This window comes from Cryptotermes secundus, unplaced genomic scaffold, assembly GCF_002891405.2.
Source record: "Cryptotermes secundus unplaced genomic scaffold, Csec_1.0 scaffold470, whole genome shotgun sequence".
Classification (NCBI taxonomy): Eukaryota; Metazoa; Arthropoda; class Insecta; order Blattodea; family Kalotermitidae; genus Cryptotermes; species Cryptotermes secundus.
Window position 1 is genome coordinate 1,027,392 of NW_019739954.1, and position 16,488 is coordinate 1,043,879.

General features: G+C 40.5%; 1 protein-coding gene across 1 annotated transcript in view; it reads left to right on the plus strand.

Moving 5' to 3' along the window:
- LOC111872139 (intraflagellar transport protein 52 homolog) overlaps positions 1 to 8,154 on the plus strand; it is an 18,311-nt gene extending 10,157 nt beyond the window's left edge. Inside the window, exons 4-7 of the mRNA XM_023865728.2 lie at positions 42 to 180; positions 2,110 to 2,407; positions 5,257 to 5,502; positions 7,714 to 8,154. Coding sequence (XP_023721496.1) covers positions 42 to 180; positions 2,110 to 2,407; positions 5,257 to 5,502; positions 7,714 to 8,010 — 980 coding nt within the window. The 3' untranslated portion in view covers positions 8,011 to 8,154. The remainder of the gene's footprint in view (positions 1 to 41; positions 181 to 2,109; positions 2,408 to 5,256; positions 5,503 to 7,713) is intronic.
- The last annotated feature ends 8,334 nt before the right edge of the window (positions 8,155 to 16,488 follow it).

Sequence of the window (16,488 nt, forward strand, 5' to 3'; positions counted from 1 at the left end):
CCAGACTGTGTGGTACAAACTCGTTTGTTTTTCCCCCCCAGACTGTGTGGTACGAACTCATTACTACAAATATTTTCATCCAAAAGAATGTTTGGTTGCCAACGGAATCCTGAATAGAGCAATCGCATCAGCATCTGGAAAATTTCTTGGAAGTAACCAGTATGACCACAATAGCAGCCAGTGAGTTCATTAAACTGTTATTCACCCTTTTGGATCTGACCTAGAACCACCATTACCCTAGTGTGGACACTGAACTCTTATAAGATAGCATGTCATGTAAACAGAAAAAAAGGGGTTATATCCAAATCTAGAAATGTTTTAGGGCAGAGATAGAGGTAGGTGATTCAAATTCATTTTGGGGATTAATATTTATGGGAACTAAAATTGAAACCAGGTTTGTGTATATTAGAGACTTGAGTATAAGGCCTACAAATCTAGATCACAGTTCATGTAAGTGAAATCTGATGTTTTCAGAATAGTGACATGAAGCCTGCTGTCTTTTGAGATGTAACATTATATAGTTTGGTAGACAGGTTCTAGTGTTTTGGAGGAACCTGCTGCCTCCATCCACAAGATAGAAGCTGGAGGCCTCAGATTCCTCCACACTACACAGCATTATGGCCCAGAAGACAGTAATTGTAGAGTTGATATAAGACAGAAGTGATGTGTAATTGCATATTCATACAAGAATTTTTTTAACTGAGCAGATTAGTCTAGCAGTAACACTCTAGAGCCATATTTGGAGGTGCTTGCATAAAATCTCAGCGAGATTACGAGCTATGGTGACTGAGGCTTTCATGGTTTTCTTGAGTCCCTCCAGGCAAATACCAAGATAGTACCTTAGTTAAGCAATGACAGCTACCTTCCAAATCCTTTTCAATTTGTTATGCATCAGTTGCCCTAACATCCAGTGCCATTCGAGGTGTATCGGAAACTTCCCAGACTAGGTCAAGAAAGAACTTACTCAATTTTGGCAGCAGTCTCCTTTGGAATGTATACAGCGATCCCATCATTTTTTCCATGCTTCAGAAGCACCATGGAAGTCATTTTCCTTAATGCTGTCGAGCACTGCTTGCAGTTCATTTTGGATGTCAGACACTGTTTCAAAATGTCGTCCCTTCAGTTTCATTTTCAATTTGTGAAACAAAGAAAAATCACAAAGGGCCAAGTCCAACAAGTAGGGAGGATGGGGAACGATAGTCATGTTGTTGTTAGTCACAAACTCTATGGTTTTTAGGGATGTGTGGGCAGGTGTGTTGTCATGATGAAGGAACACTGCATCACATGTTCAGATTTTCTGCTAAAATCTCCTAGCAAACTCATAACTGATCCCAATGGTGTCTGCGAGTTCATGGATTGTTTAGCAACAGTCTTCATGGATGAGTTTTAAAATTTTTTCAACATTTTCTTTGTTTTGCTGGTGCTTGGTTGCCCTGAATGTTCATCTTCAACTGTTACTCATCTGATCTTGAAATGTGAGTGCCATTCGAAAACCACTACCCTACTTAAAGAATGTTCTCCAAAAACCTCACAAAGCATTTTGAGGGTTTCGGTAGCGGTTTTACCGAGCTTTAGACAAAACTTGATGCAGACACATTGCTCAATTTTGCCATCCATCGCAGACAAAACAAAACACGAATTTCAAAAAGCGCTCATGTAAAAACAATGCGTTTTCACAGGGCAGTGTCATCTGTCAGATTGCTGCAGTAGGCTTTCAGAAGTGATGCCTCTCCCCCACAATATTTTAATAGTTGGAGCAGTTACTTATATCAGCTATTGAATGTTCATGTATTGTAGTTAATCATGTTAGACAAACTGAAATGCAGAACAGATGAACCATTGAACAATGTAAGACATTTATAGGAAAGCAGGAGGGGATATCTGGAATACAAAGGTAATGAGACTGAAACAGACAATAAGAACAAGAATATTAGGGTGAAATTTGAGGTTCTCATGTCAGTGACTGTTCTTTGGGATGTAATGTCATGTAGTCAGGTAGAAATTTACCAGTGTTTCGGAAGAATGTACTGTATCCATGTTCAGGTTTGAAAATTTGCTAACATTCTGCACATTTATCTCTGTCTCTGAGGAGGTACATGTTTTTTTCAGAGCCCTGAGGTTTGTGTATCCATATGGAGCTACATTGAATGTCGCTCAACCAGCCGTGGCAGTGTTATCTACAGGCAGTGTAGCATTCCCACTGAATCGTCCAGTCTGTGCTCTTTATACTCACACAAAAACCACCTCCGGGTCTCCTGGTGGTAAACTGGCAGTACTGGGCTCAGTTCATATGTTTGCTGATAAGTACATTGACAAGGAAGATAATGACAAAGTGAGGGATGTTCTGTTCCGGTTCCTCACAACGTCCGATATCATACTGAATCAGATAGATGCAGATGATCCTGAGGTAATTTAATTCACTTAGTGGGGGGTGGAGTCCAGCTGGGTCCACTCGGCACAGCAGCCACTAATTGGCCTATTGTACCTGCCCCGGGTGATTATGATGATGAAGACTTTGGTGGAATGAAGATTGGCAGGGGAAACCGAAGTACTCGGAGAAAACCCGCCCCAGCGCCACTTTATCCACCACAAATCCCACTTGACCAGACCCAGGATCGAACCCAGGCTGCCATGGTGGGAAGCCAGTGACTAACTACTTGAGCTATGGTACGGCCCCATCCTGAGGTAAACACAGATGAGTGTTCTGCAATGCTGTGCTCCTCTCCCTCTATTTATGTATTTTATTATGTCTGTTTTGTGCACAGGATTAGAGCAAGCCATCCAGGAAAGACCAAAATATGTCTCCTCCCTCCCTCAGATAAGAACTGATTAAGCTTTCTCCAGACTTTGTCACAATAAGACAGAATTTTAAGACACTATGACAGATACCGTCATTGGTATCATAATGCTTAAAGATATTACTTAAATTGTTGCATAACATGTTTAGATCATTCATAATTGGTGGTCACGGTATGAACAAAAGATATTAGGAGAAAAAATTCTCATTAAAGAAAAAAATCAGAGCAAACACACTGCATATATNGATCAATTTTAAGCGTTGTGTTTAAAAATGCTCTGTCTAGCTCAATTTTTATGATAAATGGATGGAAATAACTTTGTTTATNTTTTGTAATATATACAGTGGATTCCAGTTAATTGGTGGTGCCATTTACTTGGGACAAATCCTGGAGAACAAAATGAAACAGAGAATATAAGCAGAATCTGCTTGGCTTATTTGGGACACTATGCCATCTAACTGGGCCTGTAGCTGCCACATGACTCACTTGTGATTACTACATCATCAGTGAGTCACTGACTCAGTACAAATGAACACTTAGCTAGCGTTGCTCTCAGTCTTGCAGTGACTACATTTGTGAGTCTGCTGTGGCATGTGCAGCAATTTTTTTTTATTTAAAATCTAAGATCACTGCAGCAGCCTGGGTTTGTGCCTGGGTCTGGTCATGTGGGATTTGTGGTAGACAAAGTGGCGCTAGAGCAGGTTTTCTCAAAGTACTTTGGTTTCCCCTGCCAGTCTTCATTCCACCGATTGCTCCACAGTCACCATCGTCTATCATCTGGGGCTGGTACGGTAGGCCAGTAGTGGCCGCAGTACCAAGTGGACTCAGTCTTACTCCACTAAGAATAGTAATAATGAAAATAAAAGATCCCTACAAAAATGCCTAGCAGAGAATTGCCTTACTTGAAAAAATTTAAACCATCCACCTAACACATTGCCAACTGGTAGAGATAGTTGGGGTGCTGAAGTCTACAGTTGCATGTGTTATACAGTGAGATGACTGGAGATTATGCCACAAACGACAGGGCACTTCCAAAAAACAGAAGTGTCAAGGTAAGGATCCAGATGTTGAAGAGGCCTTCAGTAAGTGGTTTTGTATCGTAACTGGATGACGAAAAGAAAATCATAGGAGTTAGCTAAAAATCTGAGTCATAACAATTTCAGAGCAACGGATGGTTGGTTATCTCAATGGAAATGCAGGTTTTGGATAAAATTCAAGAAGGCACATGGCAAGAAGGACTGTGCTGATGCTGTTAGTGCTAAGCAGTTTAAATACACAAGGCTGCCAAACTTTGTTCAAAAATTTTGTGCAGATGATATCTATAGTGCTGATGAAACAGGCTTGTTTTATCATGCTACACTGAATTGTTCCCTAACCTACAAACATGCAACTCTGTCTGGTTAAAAAGAGCAGTGAATCATGTAACTGTATTGTGCTGTTCAAACATGTTAGGGACTGATAAACGGAAGCTGTTGGTTATTGGAAGAAAGGTTAAGCCTCGGTGCTCTAAAGGGATTTGTATGGACAGTTTACCAGTTCTGTACTATGCTAATAAAAATGCATGGATGGCATCTGAAACTTTTAAGAAATAGCTAATGAGTTTGAATGTGGAATTGTGATGGAAATCAAGGAAAATTTTACTGGTTCTTGACAACTGTGCAGCCCACCCTCATTTAGATGCTTTAAAAAATATCCAACTGGAATTTCTGTCTCACAGCACCACATCCTTGGTACAATCAAAGAACATGGGAATCATAAAAAGAAATGAAGACCTCATATCACACAAAGTTGGTGAACTACATCCTTGAAGTAATTCAAGAAAATCCACTGACATGATCTTCAACAGCTAAGGATGTCAGTCCAAGGATTGATCTTACAAGCATTGCAGTATATTGTCGATAGTTGGTGAATAGTAAGCACCAAGAACGTTCAGAACTGCTTTGTTCACTATGGTTTTAAAACACTCAGGCTTCAGGTGCCAAATGAGGCTGATAGTGAAAATGGCATCATATTGGAAATGCACCACATTGGAAATTACCAAGAGTTATCATGCATCAACAATAGTCCACAACATTATAATGAACGTTGTGTGGAAGCAGTCGTTCAACAGATTGTGACAAAACATCAGAAGACATTAGAAGATCAGGAAATTGATGAGGATGACATGACCGAGCGTGAACAAGTGACTAACCTGCATGCTAGGAAATTTATTACTGGATTCCATTTTTATTTCATGCAGCAAGGCAATGAAGGCAGACCTATATCTGCGCCAGAAACTTATGGTGATTTTATTCAGCTGCATTCAGTGAAGAGAATATGTAAATGAATCAAATTTGTTTTCAGGGTAAATATTTTTCTGTGATTTGCACCTGCCATTTCAGCTTGTTTGTTGATTTAACATTCTACTCATCTTTGTATGAACATTATTTAAATAAAGTAAGTAAATGTTTCTTCACAGATCTCAGATTATATCATGGTACCTGATACAGCCAGACTGGCAGAAAAACCGCGAGTGTGCCTTCAAGAAACATCTGATGAGATTCCCACAGATTACCCAAAGCTGTTTAACCAGCGTTTGTTCTCCATCAACACGGGATGTGTTCCCGCAGCTATCCAAGCCTATCATGAGCTGAATGTAAAGCATGAGCCCCTGCGTCTCATCACACCACAGTTTGAGACACCTTTACCACCTCTGCAAGCAGCGGTAATAGTTTATTTCTCAGTTAATTATTGTGGATCATCAGTGTGAGTTCTGATGTAACAGATCAACTACTGATCAGATTTTTTGTATTCATCATGTACTGGAAGGGTAGTGTTGTTGGTTGAAGCACTGTGCTACAAGCTAGAAAGTTGTGGGTTCAATTCCCAATGAGGTTACGGGATTTTTCAGTTGACCTAATCCTTCCAGCTGCACTATGGCCCTGAGATCAACTCAGCCTCTAACAGAAATGAGTACCACTAATCTTCCTGGGGGAGTAAAGGATGGCTAACATGTAAGGCTGAAAAACTCACTGCCATCTTTGAGCCGATTGGCTAGAAAATGTGGGAGCCTCAACATCTCACAACCCTATGGGCTTCCACAGCCTGGTACAGGGATAGCTTTACCGTTTTTCTTTTATCATATACTTGAGAAAATGTGGGACTACAATGAGACAGTACATCAACTATTCAAAGACTTTAAGAAAGCCTGTGATTCAGTTAGGAGGGAAGTATTAAACAATATTCTCATAGAGTTTGGGGTACCCATGAAATTAGGCTGATTAAATGTGTTTAAATGAAACCTATAGTAAAGTCCATATAAGTAAACATTTGTCTGATAATTTTCCTGTCCAAAATGGTCTAAAACAAGGATATGCTTTATCATCACTGCTTTTCAACTTTGCCTTAGAATATGGCATTAGGAAGGTTCAGGAAGATGAGGTGGGACTGAAATTAAATGGGACACATCAGCTGCTGGTTTATGTTAATGATGTAATTCTATTGAGACATAATACAGATACTACAAATAAAAACATATAAACTCTATTTAATATCAGTAAGTAGGTTGATCTAGAAGTAAACGCATATATTGATGTCCTGTTACCTGAATGCAGAGCAAAATCATTATATGAGGGTAGCTAACAGATCCTTTGAAAATGTGGCACAGTTCAGATACTTTGGAACAACAGTAGTGAATCACAGTTTGATTCAGGAGGAAATTAAAGGCAGATTGAATTCAGTTAATGCTTGCTACCATTGTTCAGAACCTGTGCCTTGTCTCCTGTCTAGAGACACAACAGTTAATGTATACAATACTATAATTTTTCCTGTAATTTTCTTTGGGTGTGAAACTTTGTCTCTGGCATTAAGGGAAGAAAACAGACAAAAAGCATTTGAGAACAGGGTGCTGAGGAGAATATTTGGATCCAAGAGGGATGAAGTAATATGAGGGAGAAAATTTCATAATGAGAAGCTTCATAACTTGTAATCTTCGATGAATATAATTATGATTAAGTCAAGGATGATATGGGCACAGTTTATGAATAGTGTTTTGTCACATGGTAAGTGTGACTAGAGATGAGGTTTAGATTTATTGGACACTTACACTCGTAACTACAAATAAGTATGCCAGTCTCACTGAATTACACACTCCAAAGATTACTGTAACTACAGCACACATAAAGTCTTCACAGTCTTCACTAGTTGTTGCTTGGTAGAAGCTTCCAACAGCAGACAGTCCCCTTTCTCTTAGTTCTAAAATTGTCCACAGCCTCAGCTACCAGGTTCCAACTTTTCTCAACTGCAATTCTTAACCAGCTTGTCAACAACTAAACTATTATCCCTCTTTGTATAATTCTGGCATGGACAACACAGGAAACATCTCTTCCATTATTGCATGTTCTCTCGTTGCCAGGGAAACATATCCATAAAGCTGTTCCCTAGCAACAGCTCTTATATGTCAGCTGTTTACACAGCTGTTACTTGGCAATGGTTCTACAAGTCACAGTTTATGAATACTGGGGATCACAATATCATATTTAGTTGAGACATTATGCTACAAGCCGGAAGGTTGCGGGTTTAATTCCAAATGAGGTCTCTGGATTTTTTAAATTTACCTAATCCTTTCAGCTGCACTATGGCCCTGGGGTCGACTCAGCCTCTAACAGAAATGAGTACCAGGAATCTTCCTGGGGGCTAAAGGGCGGCCAGCATGTAAGGTTGACAACCTTACTGCCATCTGTGAGCTGGTTGTCTGGAAAATGTGGGCGCCTCGACATCTCACAACTCTATGACCTTCATGGCCTGTTACAGGAATAGCTTTACTTTTTCTATGAATACTGTAATATGGGCAAAATTTATGTTTATTGTCTTTCTCATCTGAACTGTAAATTGTTCAAAAACCCTTTTTCTCATTAGTTTCTTATTGTTTTTGCAGGTATTTCCTCCTTCTTTTCGTGAGCTGCCACCACCCAGCTTGGAGTTATTTGATCTGGATGAAGCCTTCAGCTCTGAGAGAGCTCGCCTGGCACAGTTAACAAACAAGTGTCTTAGTGGTGGAGACAGTGGAAATGATGAGGCAGATTTAGAGTATTTTATTAGAGAATGTGGTCGAGAACTGGGTGTCAGTGTTGGGAATCCTGTGACAGGGTTAGAATTGGATGCTAGACAAGTATTACATAACGTTAGCTTACACATAGCTGAATTCAAGAAAATAGGCCATCTTGGAGTGTGACTGGCATTGAAGTGTTTAATGTCCATATATTGATGTGCCTTTATGCATCCTGCATACCTCAAGTGGTGAATAACATACAAGGGGGGACCCAAAAATAACCGGAAACGACCTGTTGCGCGCGCATGCTTTGTAGTTACGAGTTGTGCTGCTAGGTGGTGTTAGCTGGGGGTCTCCCGTGACTGTTAGTGAGCTGGCGTCAGTCTGAGTTAAGTGGTTTGTTTGTGGTGCTCTGTTGTGTGCGTTCCTGTTTCAACCCTTTGGCGATTAGTGAGATGGCCGACCAGAAGGAACAAAGAGTGTGCGTGAAATTTTGCTTTCTGTTAGGGAAAACTGCAGCCGAGACTGTTGGGATGCTTCGGCAAGCCTTTAATGATGATGCTTTGGGGAAATCACAGGTCTACGAGTGGTTTTCCCATTTCAAATCTGGCAACATGTCAACAGAAGACATGCCACGCCCCGGGCATCCTTCGACAGGAAGAAATGACGAAAACATTGCCAAAATCAAACGTGCAATTGATGAAGATCGTCAAAAGACCATTGACCAACTTTCTGAGGAAACGAACATCTCATGGAGCACGGTCCAGCGAATTTTAACCGAAGGTTTGCACATGAGACGGGTGTCTGCAAAATTTGTTCCTCGCTTGCTCGGAGATGACCAAAGAGAAAACCGCGTGAATGTTTGCCGCGACTTGAAGAGTGAAGTGCAGTTTTCCCTAACAGAAAGCAAAATTTCACGCACACTCTTTGTTCCTTCTGGTCGGCCATCTCACTAATCGCCAAAGGGTTCAAACAGGAACGCACATAACAGAGCCACCACAGACAAACCACTTAACTCAGACTGACGCCAGCTCACTAACAGTCGCGGGAGACCCTCAGCTAACACCACCTAGCAGCACAACTCATAACTACAAAGCATGCGTGCGCAACATGTCGTTTCCGGTTATTTTTGGGTCCCCCTTCGTATAAGTGCATGCACCTTCCATGTCATTCTGCACACTGTTCTGACACATCAGATCAGATGTCCCAAGCTGATAGTCTTCAGTGTTTTGTATCCCGAAGGTGGTGATAGGACTCTTATGTAGACTCAGTAGATAGTCTGTTGTTTGGGGTCATTTGGAGCCTTAAGAATTGTAATTCACATCTTCAGAAGTCAACAGTGAGGATAATCAGATATATGTCTTGCATGAACTGAACAAGCACAAGGTTATAATAGAATATTAGCACTTATAATTATTATATGGATCAACATGTATGCACTGTGCACCGCTTCCATATGAACAGGCAGGTAGTGGAAGGTGGCCTAGCAGGAGATGTCACGTGTAATTCTCAAAGCTAACTTAAGTCCTATAACACACATTAAGTGTGTGTAGCTATATAAAGCTATGTAAATGATCCAACAAGAAGATCGACTGGACTGTAGGAGTCAAAATTCTAGCGTGCTGTCCTCTGTGGCCAACAGGGCATGAGTTTTTGAAGGGACCCAAAACCCAAACTTCATACACAGAGACGTGCCTACAGGGGGACATAACTAGCTTCAAAATTGAATTGTCTTTAAAGAAGCATAATGCCAATCAGCTGTAAGGAATATTAGATGGTCATAGGAATTCTAAGAAAGGGGTCTTTATGTCCATACACACACATTTCTCACTCAGAAGAGGGCAACCTTGAATTCTGTATTCACGTGGCATAAAGAAGTTTATACTGCCCAGTGCTTGGAATAAGCAAGTAGTGTCTCCTGTGGTGTGTGGTACATGCTCTTGTCTCATAAGAATGAGACAGGGTTGAATACACGTTACACTTCCCACTTAACAAAAGAAAATGTTAAGAAATGATTTGTGTAGATTTTTCTTTCCTTGTGCAGTAGTACAAGGTAATTAATCTCCTGGGCATGAGCAATGCTCACACACAGCTCATGCCCTCCTAACATCGAGATTTATTACACTGAGTTACCTAATATTTGTGCATTGTAGTGTTGTGCTTATGCATATTTCTGTAACACCATTGGATTAAATGTTAAGAATTACACAGTATTTTTTTTATTGCTAGTGGGGTGGGACTAAGTCCCTTGTACTGCGGCCACTTCTGGCCCATTGTACCAGCCCCAGATGATAGGTGAGGGTGATTGTGGAGCAATTGGTGGAATGAAGATTGGCAGGGGAAACTGAAGTACTCTGAGAAAACCTGCCCCAGCGCCACTTTGTCCACCACAAATCCCACTTGACCAGACCCCGGGATCGAACCCGGGCCGCCGCGGTGGGAAGCCAGCGACTAACCGCTTGAGCTATGGCGCGGCCCAATTACACAGTATGAATAGGGCATATGGACAATAATATAAATTTGTTATATTAAAATCTTTGTTGCACAGTGTTACTATGCGCTCAACACATAACAGAAGGACCAGTTATGTTTTGCACTTGCAGTTAAGGACACTACTTGGGTAGCTTCCCTGCAGTCACCTTGTGATCCTTTCTGCTTAATCCTTGATCTACTTGAAGAAAAATGCAAGCTTTTTCTAGATGAATGAATATAATTTAATATTTTATGTTTAAACGCTATAGTTTTGCATTTCTGTCATTTAAAGATACATGGGAAGGATTTATGAAAACATCTGTAGCAACAGTGATAACGAAAAATTACCATAATTAAACATGGTGTGACCATTCCTAAGTACAACAGGAAGGACAGATGATAATATAAGTTGGAATGTTTTTTGCGTCGACTCTTGGAATAAGCAAGTACTGACGCTGATCAGTCTTAGCCCTTATTTATTTGGATTATTATAAATGACCATGAACTTTATTTCTAATTTATTCTCGGTAATTTTTAATTTCAAAATCATATATTTTGATATTACTGGAACTTTATTGTGATCTACAATATCATATTTCATTGTCTGGGACATGTAATACGGTCTTTATGTTAAAATTTCTAGATTCTGGCAGGGCCAAGGAGTCTGGAGTTCTGACATTTACGAGCAGTCATTAATTTAGCTCGGGTACAGGAAACTGGACACGCCTACAAAAGTCAGTGAAAAGGACAGGTCAGAACTCGTTACAGTTGCCTGTAAATTAGGGCCATTATGAGTTGCCTCGTTCAGACTTCCCTGCGGGGGATGGAATGACACGTATATGTCCGCACCATGGAGAATTCAAATTTTTCGAATTCCCAGCAAGGGGTGTGTAAGCCATTCCACAAAAAGTCTTTCACCATATTCCGTAGTGTACGGACGTGACCCTTGCACACTCTGAGACATAGTTTGCAGATCAAGTAATATATTGTATTTGTAAACATTAACGTACAATAAATGTTTGGAGTGTGGTTTGGAGAACAGTAAGTGAATAAATATCAAGTTGGATCAACTCCCAGAATATCGCTACCCTGAGTCTCATGCTAACCGACCCAGCCGGTTTCCTGTACCTATACCGATCTGTGAGGACAACTTGCAGTGATCATCATACACTCTCCTCAGGTAGAAACAGGTGTAGCAGGGATAGCACCATTCCGACTGAGCTCATATAACAAAGGTGGATTGGAAAAGAGCGGTGTTAGTGCAATGACCTGTGGTGCATGGTACATGCTCACATCTAGCAAAAATAATATAGGGCTGAATACATAATACAGGTGATTGCAGGATTAAGCCTGCTGTAAGATCATTAAATCATTTTTATTTTTCCACATAGGTTAGCGATCGCCACAACAAAGTGATTTGTAATCAATCCTTTATATATATATATAGACACAGACACACACACAATTGAATATTTATTTCCTGCTACATTTTTTCGGTCTCATAGGATCATCATCAGGCAGTGACATAAGAATACTTCTAGGGTCATTGAACTCCTAATATAGATCCATATTGGTACAACATGTCATATTCTATGATACAGAATTTCTGCCTCGACTTAAATATAAGTATAGAAATTAAATATATAAGAAATCAAGGATATATTAAAAATATATTGACAGTATACTGACTTTGTTATTAAAAATCATGTATGCCAAGTTTCAAAGTTATAGTGGCCAATGTAGTGTTAAGCTACATCATTATATAGTTCGTGGATCCATATTCTTAAGCGTCCACATGTGAACGGTCATAGCGCCCAGGGGTATGATGTATAAATGTATATGGAAGCTATTGTCAGGGGTCTTTATGTGTAGTGCTAACATACACGTGTTCATCGATATAAAATTGTGTGATACTTGTGGTCATTAATTATATCTTGTGAGCTTCCTTGTATTGGTGTTATACTTGGTATGTACTTCCCATGCTAGCACAATGTGGATTAACATTAACATCACTTTAATTAAAATTGAGCACTCGGCTACCTATAATGACTGTAGTTGGTTCCCATGTCTGACCACTGTCATGCCATATAGTATCCACAGCTGTCGGGGAAGAAATGAACCTCCAAACTTCTGTATGACTTTTAGGCTCAAGGTTAACAAGGGATAAAGTTAACCTCTCATAATCCCATTGATGATACCAGGTATAGTGCTGAAACCAGGGGATGAAAACTGTCACTGGTGACATCCACTCACACCAACATGGCCAACAGAGAGTGTTACTTGCTGCTGACTTACAGTATGCTTAAACTTTCTTCAGGTCATTTTAAGTAATTATTTTTTCACAGAATTATATGGATCTGGAATAAGGTATGAAAATTAAAAGTTTGTTGTTCTTTTGTTCTACGTTGTGTTTTAATTTTAAATATGTGTACAGTCCTTGACGCTGTCATGTGGCCTTTCTAACCTGTTACAGGGGCGTGAATTTCATCACAAAATCAAGAATATGTGGATGTTAACATCCACTGCCCCATACGCCTTCATGGTGTAGTGCTTAATTAGTTAAGCATAGGGACAGCTTTACCATTTTTACATTCTTTGTAGTTCATAATCAGAAACCCTGTCATACTTCCTGTACCAGCCATACATCATTTATGGCTCCCTTACTTGGTGAGCAGCACACAGGTGCTATAAGTGGCCACAGGCTCAGATGGTAGACTCAACATTATCCCCAGACACTCCTTGTTCCTCCTCTTCACTACTGCATCAGACCTCCTTGGGTGTTTTACTTTGTAAAGCACCATGGTCAGAGTGACAAAAATGTCTTTCCAAGCTACTGTTAGGAGCCCAGAAGACAGCAGTTTTCTGCCTTGCACACCAGTATGGGCCATAGAACTGGGAAATTTTGGCTTCTGTCTGGGTTCTTAAAAATGCATATATTAAGCATGCACAACCCTTTGTTGTCTACATATGAACCCATCAGATTTCTGGTTCTACGTTCAGTTCTAAAATTCATAATTCTAAATGGAGGGTTTCAAGTCAAAATATGATCCTTTCTGATAGTGTTATGTATGTCCTTTTTCCATGTTTTCCCATATGGTTAGAACATGTACTTATCCTTGTTTCCAAATCTTTTTTGTTGTTTTATAAGTATTACTGTCAGTTCACTGGGCCTGTCACAGCTTCATTGGAGCCTTCAGCGCCTGGTGGAAACATTCCACAAATCCATTAGCCGTGGGGTTGTGGGCAGTTGTCCATGAGAGCTGAATGCCACACAGCTTGGCCAGGAAGTGGAAGAGTTGAGATTCAAACTGACATCCCTGGTCGTTGGTTATGGTCTGCGGACAACCGAAGTGGGATATCCAGCCAGTCAGTAGGGCACTTGCCACATTTTCGCCTATGATGTCCATATGTGTAGCCTTCTGATGTCAGAAGGAGCCCAGATGAAGAGTACACGGATGTGAAGAAAATGGGCTGCCAGCGACATAAAATTTCCCAATGGAGTAACTGTGCACGATATTTTGGAGCGCTAGCAGGACTGCAAGCCCATACCCAGGTACGGCAATCCTTCTGCACACCTGGCCAATAAAACACTGTGTGGCCAGCTTCACCAGTGCTTTGATGCTTGGGTGTGACAGATCATGGACAGACTGAAACACTTGGAGCAGCAGGGGAGCTGGAACATATGGCCAAGATCTCCCAACAGACGTGTCACAGTAGCTGGGGACTGTGGGGCCAGGAATTGGCAGTTTCTTGAGCCACAGGGTGGTGGTTGACTCCAGGTGTGTTTGGAGTTCATCATCGCTGCCCTGCAGTATGGCCAGTGCATTGTAGGGTGGTGGCGCAGTGATGGACTCAACGAGAGAGAGAGCATCAGTAACATTGTCCTGTCCAGAGATCTGTCATATGTAAGTCATAAATTTGGCTACAAAGTCGAGATGATTAAATTGCCTTGGTGAGCATTTGCCCCTCTTCTGCTGGAAGGCATAGATAATTGGCTTGTGGTTGGTGAAGTTGATGAAATTGCACAGTTCCAGCATGTGGCGGAAATGCTTTACGGCCTCATAGATGGCCAGCAGCTCATGGTCATATGCGCTGTATTTCTGCTGAGCCATGTTGCGTTTCTTGGAGAAGGAGGAGAAGGGCTGCCAGGTGTTGTTGACATGTTGCTGCAGTGTACCCATAGCATACGTGGAGGTGTCTGTTACGAGTGCAGGTGGCATGCATGGATCAGGATGCACCAGTAGAGTGGCACATGACAAACTCACCTTGCACTCTTCAAAGGACTTTTGGAGGTTTGGCACCCGATTGAATGGGCACTGCTGTGGTCCACACTGATTGGCTAGCACTTACTTCACTCTGCTGCCTGACCAGAAGTTGATAGCTGGCCTGGAGATGTGTTGTGGTAGGCTCCCACACCATCACCTTCAGTGCTCCTTTTGGGCTTTCTCAACTTCCATAGCAATATTGTGTATCACCCCCCAACAGGCAGTTTTCTGCCCTGAAGGTGGGGTCAACAAATTCCTCCAAGACATTGGTAATGATATACCAGAATACAAGATGCCATGTCCCAGGAGACAGTAGTCTTCCTACCTACCACCATGAAAACTTCACCAGCTTATGCTTTTCCCTGTTTCTCTGAAAATGTTTCTGTTGGTAATTATTTTCTGTTTGATATCACCTTGTGCATAAATGTCCCTTTCTCTTTAGTTACCAACAATTTATAAATGGTATTGTCAGCAGAATGTTGACATGTTTCTTTTTTTTTAGGAATGATCACTTTTTGCCCCACAAATCTAGAAAAATTGTATTGCAGATCTATGTGGCTTCTCTGTTTTGTGCCCACAGATAAAAACGAGCTTTCAAAACATTATATTGTGCCCCTGAAATTTTATGGTCTGCTAAAGATAAATTTGTTATCAGAGGTTCATAGCCCACTCATTCCGAGAGCATTTGAGTTCTGATTACTTCTTAGATGCAAGTTCATCAAAACTGAGAAATCTGTTGCAAGCTCGTGTCCTGTAACTGTTAATACAGGTGTGTGGAAGAAATAAATTAAAGGATTAGGCATTAAATGACCCTTACACTGTGGCAGTCTTGGATCCATTATGCACCCCCTTTCTGCAATTAGCTATCTTGCAGTCCCGCACCTCAAATGATGTGCAATACTGTGTTTAATCCATGCTATAATCACTTGGTCTCATGAAGCGAATTCCCAAGTGACGAAATTGTAATTTAGCTACAACCTTACAGTCACATGGTACATGTAAGGCTGTTTCTTCTTTGTCATAGTACCTTGTGGGTGTGAGCGAGTATAACATACATGGAGTAATTCTGAGATGGGTGGATCGGTAGACATGACTTCAACTTTAAACATTCAACTTTTAGCTTTGTGTAAAGGACAAAGAAATACAATACCTCAGCTAAAAGATCCATACATTCACCCCCCCCATATATCTTCATGGCATAGTGCTTAATTCCTTAATCACAGGGACAACTTACACAGTTGGCTGCATGCACACAGGAGAAATATCCATTGTAGAGAATGCAAATTGTAACTGTATAAGATCTGCTAGGCATCTGGAATTGAAAATTCTTAATTGAAGAAGGTAAGAAATATATTTATTAAAACACCAGTAAAAGTAGTCTTGTCTTTTCTTCCGTTCCCCCCAACCAGAAATATTCTGACAGTGCGCTAATTCATCAGACTTATTCAGCAACCCTTAAGGCGGGAGTGAACAGTTTCTTGCTTTACTGCTCACGGATTCAATATTTCCTACTTGAGCGTTTTATCTCTTCTACATGTGGTTGAGGGGTCGGACGTCAGAAAGCCAGAACATTTGTAAAAGATAAAATGTAATAATTATGAAATAATAAAATTAACAAAAGGTAATGTTAAAGAAGAAACCACAAGAAAACTAAAAAGAGGAAAAAAAATTTTTTTGGAATTTGAATCCAAAAATGGGACAACCTACACGCCCCTACTCAGTACATATACATACATACATACATACATAGCATTCCATAGATCCATGAGTTAGTCAGATGACCTACCGGATGTGGAATTTGTCAAAAATCATACAATACATATATACATGCACAATTCAATTTCACATAAATAGTAAGGATTTCACAAAAGTAGTAAAATATCCATCATAAATCCATACATTAACATATACTAGATTTTTTTTT